General features: G+C 37.3%; 2 protein-coding genes across 5 annotated transcripts in view; both read left to right on the forward strand.

Annotated features, from left to right (window-relative positions):
* The window catches only part of LOC143459212 (uncharacterized), a 50,319-nt gene extending 45,103 nt beyond the window's left edge, over positions 1–5,216 (forward strand). The window contains exons 7-16 of one of the 3 annotated variants that reach the window (XM_076956254.1): positions 63–131; positions 210–396; positions 679–863; positions 1,422–2,547; positions 2,666–2,800; positions 2,898–3,051; positions 3,262–3,393; positions 3,734–3,928; positions 4,051–4,254; positions 4,347–5,216. In XM_076956254.1, the coding sequence (XP_076812369.1) occupies positions 63–131; positions 210–396; positions 679–863; positions 1,422–2,547; positions 2,666–2,800; positions 2,898–3,051; positions 3,262–3,393; positions 3,734–3,928; positions 4,051–4,254; positions 4,347–4,383 (2,424 nt within the window). In that variant the 3' untranslated portion in view covers positions 4,384–5,216. The remainder of the gene's footprint in view (positions 1–62; positions 132–209; positions 397–678; positions 864–1,421; positions 2,548–2,665; positions 2,801–2,897; positions 3,052–3,261; positions 3,394–3,733; positions 3,929–4,050; positions 4,255–4,346) is intronic. The other 2 variants (XM_076956255.1, XM_076956256.1) reach the window with 2 other exon arrangements.
* A 5,151-nt stretch (positions 5,217–10,367) lies between these two features.
* LOC143459847 (protein SERAC1-like) lies at positions 10,368–17,125 on the forward strand. Of its 2 annotated transcripts, XM_076957145.1 has the most exons (18): positions 10,368–10,503; positions 10,616–11,575; positions 11,692–11,839; positions 12,033–12,133; positions 12,256–12,405; positions 13,261–13,347; positions 13,533–13,667; positions 13,812–13,924; positions 14,016–14,123; positions 14,258–14,364; positions 14,481–14,595; positions 14,688–14,779; positions 14,896–15,016; positions 15,135–15,301; positions 15,373–15,480; positions 15,784–15,893; positions 15,983–16,132; positions 16,418–17,125. In XM_076957145.1, exons 2-18 carry the CDS (start codon positions 11,557–11,559, stop codon positions 16,594–16,596), a joined length of 2,010 nt encoding a protein of 669 aa, XP_076813260.1. In that variant the 5' UTR covers positions 10,368–10,503; positions 10,616–11,556; the 3' UTR covers positions 16,597–17,125. The 2 variants fall into 2 exon arrangements, with proteins under 2 accessions (XP_076813260.1, XP_076813261.1); XM_076957146.1 differs by lacking the exon at positions 13,261–13,347.
* Positions 17,126–18,031: the final 906 nt, after the last annotated feature.

The raw sequence follows: 18,031 nt of genomic DNA on the forward strand, positions 1-18,031 counted from the left end.
GATTTTCGCTGAGGTGACGAAATCTACTCGATATATCCGGTTTTAATAAGCTTATTTCTTAGGACGGTCGGCTATATTGCGGGAGACATCATGCGGAAACACTGAAGCCCCGATGTTCTGCTTGCGACGAGGTATTTATATAACCTTTCAGCAGCCTTCTACGCTTCCTCTGGCAGGAAAAAAGGTTGTAATTCGTCTTTGCTTTGCAGATTATCTTTTCGGACGAGTGCACAGAAGCAGAAGGCAGGCATTGGCACATGGACCACTTTTGCTGCTTCGAGTGTGACCAGGTTTTAGGCGGGCAGCGGTATATCATGCGGGATGGCAAACCGAACTGCACCCAGTGCTTCGAAGCTCTATACGCCGAATATTGCGACATGTGTGGCGATCTTATTGGTTAGTTGATTATACGGTTACCTGTTTCCTGAACTTCCATTGTTAAGCGGACGTTAAAAAGCTCTGTTAAACATCCAATAATCATCCCAACATACAGTTTATATTATACAAGCTGGGAACGGTTGCGACATTGGCCACAAAAAGCCTCCGGTTTTATTGCAGCCGTTAGTTTAATGACCAGTAGTGTTTTGGTACACAAGGGTCGTCGTTAGGCGCCCACGCATTTTATGACGTAATAATTGTGCTATGATGTAATAATCACCGTTTTACCACCGCTTGTAGGTCTAGACGCCGGGCAGATGCAATACGAAGGCCAGCACTGGCACGCAACGGACAGTTGTTTCTGCTGCAATCGATGCAGGAAATCGCTTCTTGGAAGACCCTTTCTCCCAAAACACGGCCGAATCTTTTGCTCAAAAGCCTGCAGCCTTGGAGAAGACCCTGGACACTCAGAATCTGATTCACAGGTGAGCAATAGGGTGCCTTTATCACCAATCACCTAATTCCATGCTTGGCGCCGATGGTGAAGAGTATTTCAAGAATGCCATTAAAAACTTTTTACGACTAAGCCGATCGACAATGTTAAGCTAAATAACTTGGTTATGACAAGAACATAGTTGAAATAGCGAGAAACGGCGTTCGTATAACACAGCGATAAATATACGCAAGCCTAGGCGAAATGTGTCTTAAAGATTGGGAATAACTATCTAAAGTGGTAACGAATCACACATCGTATCAATAAAAGACTGTTATTACCGAAACTATAATTTACCAACCTGGCATCTCACGACTCCCTTTATGCCGGCTCCTTTTTTTCGTTATTAAGTCATAAATAATACAAGTTATACGGGAAATGGACGGGTCCTGATATCACTATGGGTGACTACATGTCTGGGACCACACGCACTTTGAGGGTCGTGAATAAGCACTTAGACGAGGACAATGTATTACTTGCGAAACCCGCTGTTTGTTTATTTTTCTTTGTTTATTTTATAAATTACTTAAAAAAAGTTTTGTTTTTACAGCAGAGCTCATCACATTACGAGACTCCCCAAGCCCCCACTTCACATAACGTGAGACGCAGCTTAAACCTCGAAAACCTCACCCTTAACGACAAACCCTGGGATGAATCGAACATGGACACGAATGGGGAGAACGGGGACGTTTTTCTTGATTCCGAGGACATTTACCCGACCACTGCCATAATAGCGGCCAACAGCCATTACAATCGGGGACATCCCCGGACGAACCACCCTTACTTGACTGCGTCTGATGTGAACCAAAGTAAACCCGGTTCTTCCCCTGTCAGCCAGAGATTACCAGCGGTCGAGATCACGAAAGCGTCCAATGCGGAAGACACGGTCACCTCACCGGCCAGTACAGTGTCGTCGAGGTCAAAAGGCCCTTTTCCTCAGGGCCAGAACACTTACAATAGCACAGACAGTAGCGGCTATAACAGCAGTAGCACGTTAGATGCTATAGAACACCAACAGAATATTCTTAAAAACGCGGTCGTCACTTGTAACACAGCTGTGTATGGACTGAAACCGAAGCCCAGTCTCGGGTGCCCGAAACCGTCTCCTTTAGAAAAAGATCTTGAAGAAGAAGACGACGACGATGATGACGAAGGCGGGCACGTTTTGGCGACAGAATTCGCGTTCCAGCGCTCTTCCCTTGGCCGGTCCTCTCCTCCCACTATTGTCGATAGCCGAGCTAAACTGTCTCCTCAGATTCAGAAGACTATTGAGTCTTTGGCAAAAGATTGCCGGCAGCCTTCGATTAATGTTGCTTCCTTGTTGGAATCCCGATCTGGAGTTCCTATTCCGGCGCCCAGGGCAAGATACCCCGTTAATCATACGCCTTCCCCTCCATCCAGCGTCCCATTGGACCTTGGTAATCCTTGGCTCCCGAAGAGTCATGTACATCTTCACGCGGACCTCCAGCACCCACCGTTTATCCCGGAAAAAAGGGAAACCGCTTTTCTTCCTCCATCCTCACCTCCTCAACTGAGTTCTAAAGAAAGAAACGCAGTGCAACGGAGCAAGAGTGAGAGGATTATAAATAACAGAAGAAGATGCAGGGAGCCTATCACAGGATTTGACATCTTGCCTATAGAGAAAGGGCAGGAAAATTGGAATTTAATCCAAGAAGGTAATAGGTTGTGTAGTTTATGGCAAATAAGCTACTAATTTAATCAACTGCCCAACTAACAACTAGCCAGTTGAGGTTCAGGAATGACAATTGACTGACCTTGTTTGAATTCTTTCAGACAAAGAGTCAATTCCATCAGATGCTGAAAAGAAGGAATTGAAAAGCATTTTGAAGAAAACTCGTCCAAGGAGATATCGCGATTTTGGTTCAAATTCTGGCTCCCTCGATCACATTGATGATGATTTCTGTCTTGGTAAGTTTATTATCAATACTTTTTTGTATGATCAGTTTATTGTTTTACCAGAAATAGTACGATAATATCAATTATGTAATGAATCGTCTATTCGTAGGAAATGACCACGAGTCAAAATTGGTGTCAGACGACGAAGCTGGCGTATGTGACGCTCAAGGTGATTTCTCGAGTTTCAAACGCGGTCAGCGCCTCTACAACAGCGCTCGATTTCCCGCCAGCTTTGTTGAACCTTCCAATTTATCTAAGCCAAGGTGAGTCTCTTCAGATATTTGTTCGTGCGCATGACAATGTAGTGAGTTTAATTGCTCATTTTAACTTCCTTAGTTTGCTTTCATTATGTTTTATGGTAATTCTGATCAAATTCCTTAGTTTTTAACCAGCACTGCATGTCTTAGAAGTGATTTTGCATTGAATTTAATGGCACCTTTTGCATGTTTTTTACAATTTCCTTGCACCGCTAGATCGCAGCACAGACCACATTTCAAAGAGCCCTTGCATTTTGGTCGCACGCACAGTGCCTTGAACCTAGACGAGGTTACCAGTATGTTTAAAAGTCACGTGAAGGTTAAGAAGCAGTGCAGTAAACTGAGCGGGTTAGTAATCTCTCTGATTTGCATGCCCGCCTTTAAATCAAGATCTCGAATGTAGTCTGTAATTTCCTGGCATAGAAATTGCTCGATTTAGTTTTAAACTATGGAATTTTTCCTGGGTTGTGGTGATTCTTAACTGAACTATTTTTCTTAGAGTTTTTCAAATTAACAAAATATTCGATTCTAACGTGTTCGTTTTTACACTTTATATGCTGTCTACACGGTAGAATGCTATGTTTGTAAATCACTTTTTTCTGGCTATGCAGTGTACAGTTATACACGTTATTGTAAAGGCGTGATACTATATTTAACAGAAGCGTTACATTTTTGTTTTTTTTTTTAGCAACAAGCTGTGCAGTAAGAAGCTGAGAAGGACTCGTTCAACGGACTTCGCTTTCGAGCGTTCCGCCGCAACTTCCTCATGTAAGAAAGGAAGGCAACAAAAGAGATTTGTGGAAGACGAAGAGGAAGATGGTTGGTGCTCCACCTGTACATCATCTAGTGATGACAGTGATTATGAGAGATGGGACCGATTCGGGTACGTTGAGTGCTTTAAAGATTGGTTCTTGGAAGATGTTCTTGCTCCTTCTCCGTTTACTTTTTGCTCCGATTTTCTTTGTCAGCCTTTCAGATTTTAATAAAATATCTCGTTTATTACAGAGAACCTGCTCCCAAAAGTCCAGTTTCTCCTGGTAGAAGAGGTTCTGTTCCTGTCGGCATCCACGTCAAGATGACCAGACATCGTCCTTCGCATCCTTTCCTCGGAGAAGGAGCGGATCTCCGCCTGCTTGCCGCTAATGCAGCGGGAACGCAACGTCCCGGAATGCCAAGATATTACTCCTCCACGTCACATACCCGTTACAGGTGAGATGAGAGAAAAACCTGGTCTAAGAAAATAGACATGCCGCGCACCATTGCAATTGTCAGTTATTTATTTAAACTTTCCTTTTTCGCAGACGACGCAATCAGAAGAAGCATTGTATCATCCAATGAGAAAGGTTGAGAGCGGTTTGAGGCCTCATCCTTTTAAAAAAGTTCCTTAAAATATTTCGTCTCGCGAAATGTCAACAAATATCTGTGCACTTAAGGTTAGAAGGTGCCTCGCATTACGGGTTTCACCACAATGGACGTCAGATATTTTATGTGAAATCATTCAAGACACTCCGGTCTGTAACAACACTGTGCTACGCTTTCCGCATGTACATCGCTTTCTTCGTGTACTTGATGATGTCATTGATGACGTAGCGCCCTTCTACTTCCCTTCCCTTCTATTTCCTTATCGGTAACTTATTAATTTATGCTGCTCGAATTTTTTATCGTAATTGTTTTGTAACTGCATTAACTGCATGCCCGTGTCGTCCCAGAGAAATTTCAGTTGTTCTAGAAGCAAACTGGCGAGCTGATTGCTTCTCAAACAGCCATACAGTCGACCTTCACCTGACACGAAGTCACAAATCATGTTTCTTTTTCTTTAATTTGATGCCTTTTATTTTTTTTTTACAATTTCATTTAGAGTATCATTTGCTATACGTCTGTTTCTCGTCATTTCTTTTTTGTGATTTAAGATGCGCGCGCATTCCGTACAGATTTCTAGCGATCGTTTGAAATGAGTCTACTATTTAACGTTCACCCTTGTCGTTTTTATCGTTTTGCTGTTTTACTTATTGTAAAAATCGCTTTTTCGTCTTAAATCCTTTCTGTAAAACGCTACGCGTTAATGTGTCGGTACACATGCACGCACCTGTGACAAGCCAATCAAATATTCGACACTTGTGCTACGTGTTTTGCGTAAAGTTGATGAAGTCAATACAAGAGCACTAAACTGACTTTGTTCAAAATTTCATGTAAAGTTCCTAGTAATTATGACTCAAGTCAAGATTTGAGAAAACACAGTATTTAGTTCAAAGGCGGAAAAGAAATATTTATTTAACTGCCGTTGAAGGATTTTAGTTTATATGGTTAGTTCTTTAGTAGTTAGCTTTCTTTCTGGTTAGCATGGTTAGTTTTCTTTCTAGTAGGGTCAAGTTTCAATACTCAGCCGATCATTGTCATATCTTGAACACTCGGCAAAGATTGTTTGATACTCGGTATGGTGCACAGTGGTACTGAATTTAGAACGTTTGCCAGAGCCAGTTTAATGTTATCTTAAATATGTGAAGAAAAGTAAGTCACCAACCCGTAAAGACGTGTTATGTAGTCCATAATTTAATCGATGTTTTGGCCAACATTTGCTTATTCACAAGCTTTTAATAGCGTTTGTTAGTTATACCTTAATTGTTTCCACTAACAATCTAGTGTACAACAGAAACGGTTTTTGTATTAGTTTTTTTTTATATATCATTTCAGGCCGAAGCTGGAAAAGCATAGCCTATTATACGTTGTTCCGACTACATGAACACGATTGTCTATCTGCTATATTAACAGTGCAATAACAATACTTTCCAGCCGAAATTTGCCAAAACATATTCACTTCTTTTTATTAAAGGTCTTTGGCATGAAAGCTGTATAGCATATAATAATATAGCCAAGCTGTAGTTTCCTGAAACTGGAATAACTATTGCAGCAGGATTTACTTCCCTTTATTTTAGGTCCACTTTTATTTAATCCTGCCAACTATTTCGGCAATTTTTGCTATAATTAACTTCTTTATTAAAAAAACTTTTTTTTTCTTTCTAGTAGCCTATAGCATAGGCAGGCAAACTGCGGCTCGCCGACATGTTTTTAGTGGCTCTTCTAGCTGAATAGTAAAATCCATTATAGTTCATTATCTATGCATTGTTTACCGTATTTGTACTGACACCACTGATTTTGCGGCTTGCTGGTGTTTGTAGTTTTCTGCAATGGCTTAACTATAGGCCTACACTATGGCTACCTTAGGCAGTTGCCTAAGAGCCCACGGCACCAATGGGGCTATGACAAATGAAACATTAGCTTCAAAGGTTCTTCTGTTGCAAAAAGTAACACTGAATTTGATGGGTTGTCACATTGAATTTGATAAAATTACGTTATAAAAAGTATCGAAACGAATACACTTTTTAAGTTAAATAACGAGATAAAGATCTTATTAAGACATAAAGACATAAAGATCTCAAGAGGCGGTTATATGAATTTGTAATTGATTGATTGTCCAAAGAATGTCACAATTACAACATAACATATCATAATGACACTATTTGGTGAATAAAATATAAGTTGGAGCATAGATATTACATTAACACGGTTAATGCAGTGTCTATGCTTGGAGAGTGCGGTGATTCAAACAGAGTGAAAGCTGACGGGAAGAACGAACACAAAGTTTTGGTTTCTTGAAAATTAATTGGTTTCTTAAAAGTTATTATACCAAAATAAGACGCTTAAAATTTACTTTAGCCTACATTAATATAGCTTACAGTAAGCGTACTTTTTTGTATACCCACATTTTTACACTTTTTAGAATTTTATGTTTTCAAAGAATAATAATAACTTGGCGCTCTTTGATTGGTCATTGCAAAGTCCGGGAAATTTCAAGTCTTAAGCTTCTTATGTAGAAACGTTATCCTGTAGGTATGACTATAACGGTCTTTTCTTTCTGAATGAACCATTTAACACCGCCCAAAGATATTTTCGGTTCCGAAATCGCATTTTGCAGGTTTTACTTTGGACTTAACTATAGGCCTATGCGTTTGGTGTATGATATGTTATTGCAACCTTTACCCTCAGACTGCATGAGAAAAGGTCTTTGCAAGACTTAAACTCGGCAATGATGACTCATCGCTCGAGCACCGGTTACCGAGCTTGCCTATATACAAGTTCCGATTAATTCTGATTCCCAGCATAGCCTACCATGCCATATAAACACTGGTGAACGTGAACCGAAACCGTTTTGGTTTGGTTTTAGATTTTTGTGCCATTTTTTCAATAGAAAGTACTGTAGAAGAGTAATTTATAACATAATTTTTGTTCAACAACCGAATCTTGTGTATTTAGATTTCTATGAAGAAAGGTGGTGGCACAGGGTAAAAGTAAAACACACTTTATACATCCACACAATGGAAAAAGGATTGGTTTGGAACAAGTCCAAATGACTTGCCTAAGCAAACCAAGATAGCCATTACCGAGCCCATGGCTAAGTTGGCTGGTGGCTGGTAAATCTGTAAGGCTGAGCGAAACGTTATTTTTAGGCGATGATAACCGACTGGTTAATATTAGGTATTAAGAAACGGAGGATGATTAATCAGTTATTTGAAATCGTTATTGAACTTATTTCATTCTTGAGTGGATGCATTTCTGTCAATAATTTCGTTTTCTTTTCATTAGCACAACATTATTCGAAAACATATGCTGATAATAATTTAGTATGCTAGTGATTAAATGCCCCTGACGATCATTGACTATAATGAAGGGGATTTGACTATCTTGCACCTCAATAGATTCATTAAGCTTTGATCGTTTATATGCTATTGTATGTCGTAGACATTGTATTTGTGGTACCTTTTATAGCAGTAGCGATTAAATCAAAGTATTTATTTGGCAAATTGAAATTCAAAAAGTCCATAAAGCATTTATAAATCAAATAGGCCTATGGAGCAAACGACTGCATTTATACGTGCGCATGTGCATGTAATCTGTTGTGCGCATGTGCAAAAAACGTGTTATCTAAAACTTTCATGACAAATGAGCTTCAGGTCCTAGGAAATGTAGGCTATATGTTTTTTACAGACACTGTTTCCGTTATATTTTAGGTCTCAGCATCACTATTTTTGGAAAAAAATTATAGATTTCGAACTGATAGATGCATTGCAATTTATACACATATATGCAAGGTCGGACAAGTTCTGAATGATAATTTGATAAACTGTTCAGAAATTAGGCTGTACACGAGGAACATAGTCTAGTGTCTAGTCTTATCTGCAACAAAAACTTCCCAAATATAGCTTACAGCATTTTGCGTTGTGAAAAATGGGCAAAATAATCAAGTGCCATCAAAGAATGCGTGACTTTAATTTTACTTTAAGCGCTTTTAGCGTGCAAAAAGGATAAATTTTAAAAAAGTTTTATACAAATTTTAAAAATTTAAGTTTTCGTAGATAAGCCTGCATTAGCATGTACGATGTCTATTATTACAGTATGATCTGGGTATTCCCCTTATTTAAAAGAAAATATCAAGCACTCAGTCTCAGAAGTCAGATTGTCAGAAGCTGAAGCGATGCTCTATTAATTAATTATCATAATGGTATGGTACGTACAACGTACTGCCACTGGTTTAGGTACAGTATCGGGGTTTGCTGTACTTTTGCACTCCCCACATCAAGGCCTGAATAGAAAAGAGTGATGAGATAACAGAGCAGGAGTTATGACGTAATAATTCCTCGCTATTCGACCTTGATATGTGAGAGAAAAAGTAAAGGAGACCCGCGCCAGATTGGATAGTTTCCTAAGTCTGTAAGTGCACAGACGATAAAAATTAGTTACGGTTATAATGGCGATTGTTTCATCTTGATTGCGCGAGGATTTTTCACCAAAAAATAGCAAACTTTCTAATCTGGGACCCCCATTCGTATTGACTTTGTCCGTATGGACATCGACTGCGGAGTGCAGGTATGGCTGCCTGGTGAGAGCACACCCGAGAAACTACTTTTTTCTCCTTTTTTAATAATAAAATAATACGCCGCACCTTGCCTACCACAAACGCTAAACGTGCTTGGGCCACAAGTCGGTGCACATCGGCTGCTTTCTTGCTCAACGCAATTTTTCTTTTGCACGAAAACCGTCATACTCTGTAGTTTAGCATATGGTATGGTTATGGTAGAACAATCTTTATCCTGATCATTACTGGGTAACCGGGTTTAAGTCGTGTTAAAACTTTGCTCAATCTGAGGGTAAGGATTACCATACCATTAGCTATCTGTATGAAATTGTTTTGTTTTGATTGTTTGCAAACAATCGTGAATTCGAAACTATTTTTAACAGTTTTTTGTGAACTTAACTGAACGGTCTTCATCTAACTCCAGTTAAACCTGTAATGGCTAAACTTAACTTTTTGCATACACGTTCACCTAACCTAATCGCCTATCTTTAACAACAAGCTGCCTGACCTCCATACAGTGAAATAGCCACTTCAAATTATTTTTTGGGTACTTATTCTTTATAGGATAGAAACCTCACTCTTTTTTCTCATATGGATTTAGTTGTGAAGCTTATTTTGTAAGTTTTGTTACTATGTGCAGAATACCTTTTTTCTCTGTTGCTCGTGTCCGTCAAAGTTTACAATTTAAGCTGATAGATTGCTGATAAAATTCTAAGGTTTTTAGGAAAGTGACCATAAGTAAACAATGTCTGAGAGAGGCTGTAGGCCTACTCTAGGCTAGGCCTAGTTTTGCGAAAGCCAATTGAGCAATTAAGAGGAGGTGAATATGTATCTCGTTTTCTAGTGTCTGTCAGACATTTTTTGTCTTCACTCCAATTCATGATAAACAAATAAGGATTAGTAGTTTGCTTGAGCGCCAATTTATAATAAATAAACAAAGAATTAAAGCTTCGTTACTTAATGTCATGCCAAAAAATGTGTCTTTGCACACGTGATTTCTTGTCGAAAACTGCCACACTTTGTAGTTGAGCATATCAAAATCAAATATGGAGGGATTATTACAATATAATTTTTTTCCATTATGAGGATGAGGCTTACTCATGTATGACTACGAGTGCAAAAGCAAACGAGGCCCCTACTTTGTGCTGTGTAAGTAATATGTATCTGTTGTACCATTATTTTCAATAAGAATATGTCTCATCTACAAATGCCTATTTTTTAATTTTACTTTTGTGGTGAAATTCTTTAGTAATTGCAACACTACTCATATTCTTTGCAAGATTTTTGACTTTCAAAACTTAGTACAGTACTTTCTTAAAAGTTAAATAGATTTGCTTAAGAACTGTAGTGCAAAAATAATGGCTATGGATCATGGAAACCATGGCGGCAAGAAACGAAAACGTAAGGATAGTGGTGATCGTGATAACCACAACGACTATCCTGATGTTGCTTTAGAACAACTGCAGATGAACACATTGCGCCGATACAAAAGATACTACAAACTCCAGACACGTCAAGGCCTAACAAAAGCCCAACTTTCCGAGAATGTAAGTAGGCACTTTCGAACAATGCCTGTAAATGAAAAGGAAGCTCTTGCATATTTCATTTACATGGTAAAAATGAACAGAAATCGTCTAGATAATAAGGAATCTGCTTCAGGAAATTCAAATGGAAATAACAATCACAGCAATAGCACTCGCGGTGATGAAAAGTCTTCAAAAGAAAACCAATTGAGAAAGTGACCAGAGACCAAACACAGAAACGTGTAACGTTGTACTTGAGTTACTATTAAAACAACCCTTGCTTATTGCTTTGCTCTGAAGCCAAGAATAAAAGAAACCAATCCACTTCTTAGTTGTAACTTTGTGTAGTGCTTTAGCTCCGACTAAGCAGTATAGTGCAGTGTTTTCATTTTGAAGCGGTTCTTAAATAAAGTTTAAACTATATATATAACTATATTTTGAAGTTTGATAATTTAGTGGTACTTAATTTCAAGAAAAATTTGAAAGCTGGTTATTCATTGTTGCGTCATCAATTTTTTGAAATTTGTTCATATCTGCCAAAAAAATTGCAGTTGTCGTTAGCTGATTTTAATTTTGTGAGAATTTTTGGTTATGTCATGTTTTAAATATTTCATCACTTGGTCTATGAAAGTTTTTAAATTTTAAACAGATATTATATACGGTATATAGCTGCTAGATTTGACACATCTTGAAGGCAGTTTATCAACATGAATGCATGTTTAACGAATCACCACAGCAAAAAATGGCACCAGTAATGCTATATTCTGTTGTATGTTTTTACTGAGTGGAAGTTATTGAATAGTATTATTGCAGCAACGATTTCTATAGTTTTGTAAGACATGTCTATACAGTTAAATCATGAGGTGTGAAAATTGTGTTGTGATGCTGATGTTCACAGTATGGATTTCTTTGTTTTGTTTGCATAAAACATTACAATTAAATACAAAATTTCTTTAGATTCTTTTTACACTCAAAATGTGAAATGTAGGTGATTGTAAAAGTGACCCCTTGCATGAATATGATGACATAGCCATTTCAATAACTGACCTTATTATTAACTGTTCTGGCTTTGGAATTATGCTCAAAAGAAAACGCGGTATGACAAGTTGTAGATTGTATTTTTTTGTGTTTTTATGATATAATTTTCTATAAAAAATCCATTATACCTAACTGCTACAGTATATAAGTGTAATGAGAGCATTTGTTGTGCAGCTTTTATACGAGCACTGACTGTTGGAGCTTTTGGTTCTGTTGTTTTGTATTCAACACTGAAATGTGGTCTCGATAAATTTAAGAAGCAGTTGGGGATTCCTACAAATGTGTTAGAAAAAGAAAAACGTAAAACGTACATCTACCTTGAGTGAGTGATTTTTAAGGTTGAATCATTACAAAAAATTTGGGAAATGACTTTCAGCCTGATTGGCTTTTCTTGTCTCGCTTTCTTATATTATTTTTATATCACTTAAATATATTTTTGTTGCCATGTTAAATTGACTATCTTTTCTGTGTATGTATAATACATACTGGGCTAGTGGAATAACTTTATTTTACAGAAAACAACACTACAAGAATCAATCTTTTGACGATCCAAACAAAGGTTTCTTAAGCCAGAAGGCACGCCGAGCTATCAAGGAAATTCTTCCAGCACCAATATGTATAGGCCTATTAGTTGAAAGTTGTTCAGTTGTTAGTAGTCCCAAAAATTTAAAACCAAACTGTTTTGACTTTGTCATTGTCTTTTAAATCTCGTTTGTAAAACTAATATGTTCTTGACAGCAAAGTTCATTTTACTGGTTGACAAGAATAGTGTTGATTTGGCTGAGGATTATATATCTCCTTGGTCAGTGCTTCGTGAAGCTTATTCTAGAAATAAGAACATTCGCCTGAAAGCTGTAGAATCTATTGCAGCTTATAAAGATTGGAATGGTAAGTGTTAACAAACTAACATTAAAGCGATCGTGTTTAGCATATACAGTCGAATCCGCTTAATTCGGACACCGGACAACCGCTTTATTCGGCCAAAATGCTCGGGAACCGAACAAAAGTAAAAATTGAACGTAAAAAACTCCTGTTAATTCGGACGATTCTCCGCTTAATTCGGACACAGGTTCGCAATTCCATCGTTAGGTTATGACACAATAAACAATACTTCGTTCGTTTTAAGACAAGATTCAATTGCATTATGAGTGATTATGGTGAAACAATGACGATCCATGCAGTAACAATCGACAATGAACTCATATAACGCCGTGCCAGCTTCATAGTCGCTTTTACTTCGGTACAATTGCGTCCATCTTGTAGGACAAAATTGTACAGAAAAGTTTATCAGAAAAAGTGAAATTGCTCACTAAAGTAAACGAAGACGTTTTATGCGATCAGTGCCAGTTACTGCAGTATAGCGCAGCTGCAATTCATTTATTACGCAACACTACAGTATTTTAAATGCGTTTTTTGCCTTTATGCATGACCATGAAACGAACAATTGATTTTCCGCTTAATTCGGATAAAGCCGTTTCTCCGCTTAATTCGGCCAAAAGTGAGCGGAACCAAAGTGTCCGAATTAAGCGGAGTCGACTGTATCTTTAAAATATCCTGCTGCATTTGCATTGTAAATATATTGCATAATAATAATTATATAATAGGTAACAGTTTGAAATAAGTCAGAAAACGTATGCTTCTGTAAGAATTTTTGGTAACATATATGATGGATAATTATTATTAATTAGTAGGCTACTTTGTACAGTAAGGAGATATTTAAAACGGGTTTATCTTTTGAGTTAGAAGAGAGACACTGGAAAGAAAAGCAAGCTAAAGAAAGAAAACTGAAAGACTGCATGAGCACGTCTGAAATAGATAATTTTAATCTTGGTATGACAAATGATTAGCACTTCTAGAAGTGTAGGATATTGTGCAGGAAAGTCAATTTAATTTGTTCTTCCTTCAGCCATCTTAGCAGATTTGGAGGCAGTTACCAGTGCTTTGTTTGATGTGTCAAGTCACATGTCTGATTTCAGTCACCGACGTTTATCATACAGAGATTTTCTATTTGACAGATGCTGAATTCCATACACTGGCACAGGCACTAGATTCAACAACATGCATTGGTTTAGCAAGAACTAATGGAGTTGACCAACGCCTTTTTCTCTCACCACCAGCACTGCCTGAAATAGCTGGAGAGGAAGAGATAGGTAATTTTTTGAACCTTTCTGCAATGATTCGAAGGAAGTGAAGGAACTGTCGGTAATTAATTGCAGGTTCTGGCTATATTTCTTATTAATTTAGTTGGTTTGAAAATGACCAAAAAGTTACCTTTGTTGTTATTTATTCCTTAGAGGACATGCTACGTGAGTTGTTGGTGAAGCTTCCCCAAAGAGATGTTGAGAAATGCATCCAACACTTCACGTCTGGGGCTTTGAATCTGAGTGATGAGCAGAAGCAAAATCGAGTCAGTATTTGACTCAAACAACCTTTGTTTTTTTTCTGACTGTAGCTTGACTCAGAGCTGTATTGCAAACTTAATCTGTCTTATTTTAAAGGGTGGTTTGTGGTGTTTTGGTGGAAGCGGCATCAATTACACTCGTCATATTAGGCCTCAGGAAGAAGTGGAGCTGCTCTGTCTACAAGCACTCGTCAAACATTCACATGTGATTCTTCATGCTTAAGTGTCTCACATTTTAATAACTTGTGATGGGAAACTTTTTGGTGCTATGTTTGCAACGGTTTGTATATTTTTTTCTATTAATTCATCGCCTTGGGGTAAAATATATTTTTTAAATAGTTTGAAGAACATTGCCAAGTGATGGTTAGTAGCGGTGTTCTTCAGCTATTAGAAAGGATTCGAAAGATGAGACATTACCACCCCAAAATCCAGCAGAATATTGTGAGGTTCGACTAAATAAACATGAATATAGTTACTGAAATGATGCAAATAGATTTACTGGCAAGTTATGATAATTGCTGATTTTGTGCAATGGCTCTTACAGAATATGTCATATTTACAGAATCGTCAGCAACATTTGTTTATATGAGAAATTTCATACCCAAATATATCAATCTGGTTGGGTATCATTGCTTGCTGAGATTTCAAAATCTCCTTATGCTCCCATGAGAATACAGGTGGGTGGAAGCATACGTAAAACCACTGCAGAACGTAAAAGATCGATTTAAATGCTTTGTTTACACCCATCATGTTGCAATGATCAATTTAGGCTTCAAGAGGACTGGCCAACTTGGACAGAGAAGCAATGAAAGAGAATTTTGAAGATGGTGTTTATGTTTTATATCCAAGGCATCGTTCAAAGCAAGTTTCTTTAGTTTCTTAGGACGCATGGAGAAAGTTGATAAATAATGACATTTTTGAAATTAAGCTTTCTACCAATTAACATGATGCATAATACTCCACAATGTTCTGGTCAGGTTAAAGCCAGAAGCTGATATAATTTTTGTTCATGGTTTAATGGGTGGGGCATTTTATTCTTGGAGGCAGCAAGATGGCGTGAGTGGAACAGATAAAAATAGAACAGATTGCTGGCCAGAGGTATCACTTAGTAATTTTCAACACTGTATTATCAGCTTTTTATCAAAGCTTTTCAGTTGTATTGTTATGTCATACATTGCACAGTTTAATCCTACGCTACATGGCTCTGTATACATAGGACTGGCTACCTATAGATTTACCTGGTTGTCGGGTTATGTGTGTTGAGTATGATACCAACCTAAGTGAGTGGATGTCCTTGTGTCCGCATGAGCTGGAACGAAGGACTATTTCATATCGCAGCCGAATACTTCTTGAAAAGATGATGAAAGCGGGCATTGGAGAAAGGCAAGTGCCTGTTTTGTTTCTCCTTTGACAAGTGATTTGGCTTATAATGGAAACTTTGTAATGTTGTCTAGACCAATTGTTTGGGTTGCACACTCAATGGGTGGATTAATTATTAAAAGAATGCTTGCGGATGCAAAGATTAACCCCAAAGACTTTGGAAAAGTCTTGAAACAAACCAAGTAAGTTAAGCTATATAATTGTGAACGTATTAACAGAAAAGAAATGCATAGACAGCATATAAATTGCACATACCATTGATATTAACATCAACACCTGACAGGGAATTGTAGTGGTTTGACGTGAGCCATGACATAAAATAAGATAAAACGTTGTTCATTATATTTTAACCATGTATGTATTCCTAACCTGTTTACAAAACTAGATGTAAGTTGAAATTGACGATCAATTGACTCAAGCCAATTGTACTGTTGCCTTCCTCTACACGATTCATTTACTTACTGGTATTTTTTGGTAATTTACAGAGGCATAGTTTTCTACAGTACACCTCACTTTGGCTCACAACTTGCCAATTACTCTCGAAAAATTAGAAAACTGTTCTTTCCTTCGGTAGAAGTCATGGAACTCAGTCATGGTACTAACACTTTTGCATCTACAGTCCCTTTAACTTCTTGCATTTTTTTATTACTCTTATGTTGCAATTACGTGCAATATAAATTTCAGATTCACCTCAACTGAGTCTACTTAATGATTATTTAAAAGAACTGGTAAGTAATAACAGTTTAAACGTTCTCACATTTGGAGAGATGCAAACAACCAACATAGGACTGGGTGCATACATCAAACTCCACATTGTACCTCCAGAATCAGCGGGTTTGTAATACTACACTTATAATTGTTGACATTAGTCAAATAATTGTTTAAATCTTTTATGATACAATCAGGCAACTGCCCAAAACTTTTACAATAATGGAGGTTTTAGGTAAATGCCGTGCCCATTATGTACTGTATCTTTTTAACCTTATTCACACGTTAAATTTTAAATTTCGATAGCATGTATCAGAATTTTTGCACATTTAAACATCTCTACTCTGATTCATGTCAAGGTACAGTATTCTTATGAACCCCAAACACCTTGTTAAAAATGTGTATTTGTAGATCCAGGTGTTGGCGAATTTATCCTGGCAGATACCAATCACTTGAATATTTGCAAACCTTCTAGTCGCCACAGCCATATCTACCAACAAACAGTTAGTTTTATACGATCTTGCGTGAGACCACCACCACAGCAACCTGATGAATCAAAAGTTCCTGATAACACAATGTTATGGAGCTGATTTGGCATACAGCATCACTAGATTTTAAAAGCTCCATAATATTTCATTCTGCCTGTTGTGGCGTGCTTTTTTGAAATTTGTTGGTCCAAGTTTTGTTTAAGGTGTTTTTATTTATTATATTTTTTGCATTAACGTATTTTGATGAGTGTGTTTGCTCAGCTGATTTTCCACATTATTATTATTGCAGTGACTACTTTGTTTTTCATGCTATGATTTTCCAAGCTAAATTTTTGCATTTAAGTAGTTTGCTGTAAAATATGCAGCTTTTTAATAGCGCTTTCACTGTGCTGGTGCTTGCATTTGTTTTTTTTGTAATTTGTCTTAGGATATTTTGATATGGTAAAATTCTGTTCACGGTTTGGTCTTACTTTAATTGAACTGCAGGATTTTAACACAAATTAAATGCAATTACTGTATATTTACACTTGTTTGAATGTATTTTTTTGGTTTTCGCATTTTCATTGCGATTTTTGCGATTAGTTTGTTGGTTTTCATAAAGTACTACAAGGAAAACTTTTCATACAACGTGCTTCTGTCAATATTTTTTTTTATTTAATGCAATGCAGGTTCTGTAGGGTGTAACTGCACTTTAAATATTAATCTGATTGGTTCAAAATGATGTGAAGAAAAGGAAGATTTAGGACGTTATCGTGAAGTAATGTTGAAGACACCGATTAAGTCACCCAAATAAGTAAAAATCAGAGATGGGGACGAGCGCGTTCCTTTTTTAGGAGTGTAAGCGGTTGTGTGCTCCTATTTTAGGGCTATCCGTTCGTCGCTCTTTTTTTTTGCACAAACAACACCATGAAAGCACAAAATAGAAGTTTCGTAAAAAAATTAAGTTATATTGAAAATCTAAATTTTTTTGACTGCTTTGCGACTAATGTTATGCTGTGAATAAAGGAAGACTGTTTTGAGCAGTAGTTCCCAACCTTTTTTGGTGTCGGAGCCGAATTTCAAACTTCATAGTACGTATGGAGCCGCATGAAAAGACTCAAGTAATTATAACGAAAATTTTAAAGCATGAAATCATGTACCAACGAATAGCAACACTAACAAGAAAAATAACACAAATCAATTTAATGTCCAACTTGGCATTGGCTTTGAGCTTTAAAAACTTTGTCAAGTCGAGGCGCAATTGTGGTTTAGGATTCAGGAGGCGGTTTATGATTCACAATAAGTAGACAATGGACCATTCACAGCAGTATAAAGTAGGCTACAAGGTGTAACTGTAAGATGTAAAATGAAAAATTTGTAAACAATTTTGACCTAACGCTATAAATTTTGACCAATTTTTGACTTTTTTTGACAACTCAAAAAATAATCGCCCTAATTGTTGCCAATAGATTTTTTATTTTTTTGTGGGATTTTCAGGGGTCATTGAGAGCCGCAAGAAAGCTACCTTGGAGCCGCGGTTGGGAACCACTGGTTTTGA

This window comes from Clavelina lepadiformis, chromosome 5, assembly GCF_947623445.1.
Source record: "Clavelina lepadiformis chromosome 5, kaClaLepa1.1, whole genome shotgun sequence".
Classification (NCBI taxonomy): domain Eukaryota; kingdom Metazoa; phylum Chordata; class Ascidiacea; order Aplousobranchia; family Clavelinidae; genus Clavelina; species Clavelina lepadiformis.

Excerpts from the sequence above, each read along its gene's own strand:
- LOC143459847 (XM_076957145.1), top strand. Across the intron at positions 14,365-14,480 it reads ATCCAGCAGAATATTGTGAG|AATCGTCAGCAACATTTGTT; the intron begins GTTCGACTAAAT and ends TCATATTTACAG. Across the intron at positions 15,302-15,372 it reads AAAGCGGGCATTGGAGAAAG|ACCAATTGTTTGGGTTGCAC; the intron begins GCAAGTGCCTGT and ends AATGTTGTCTAG.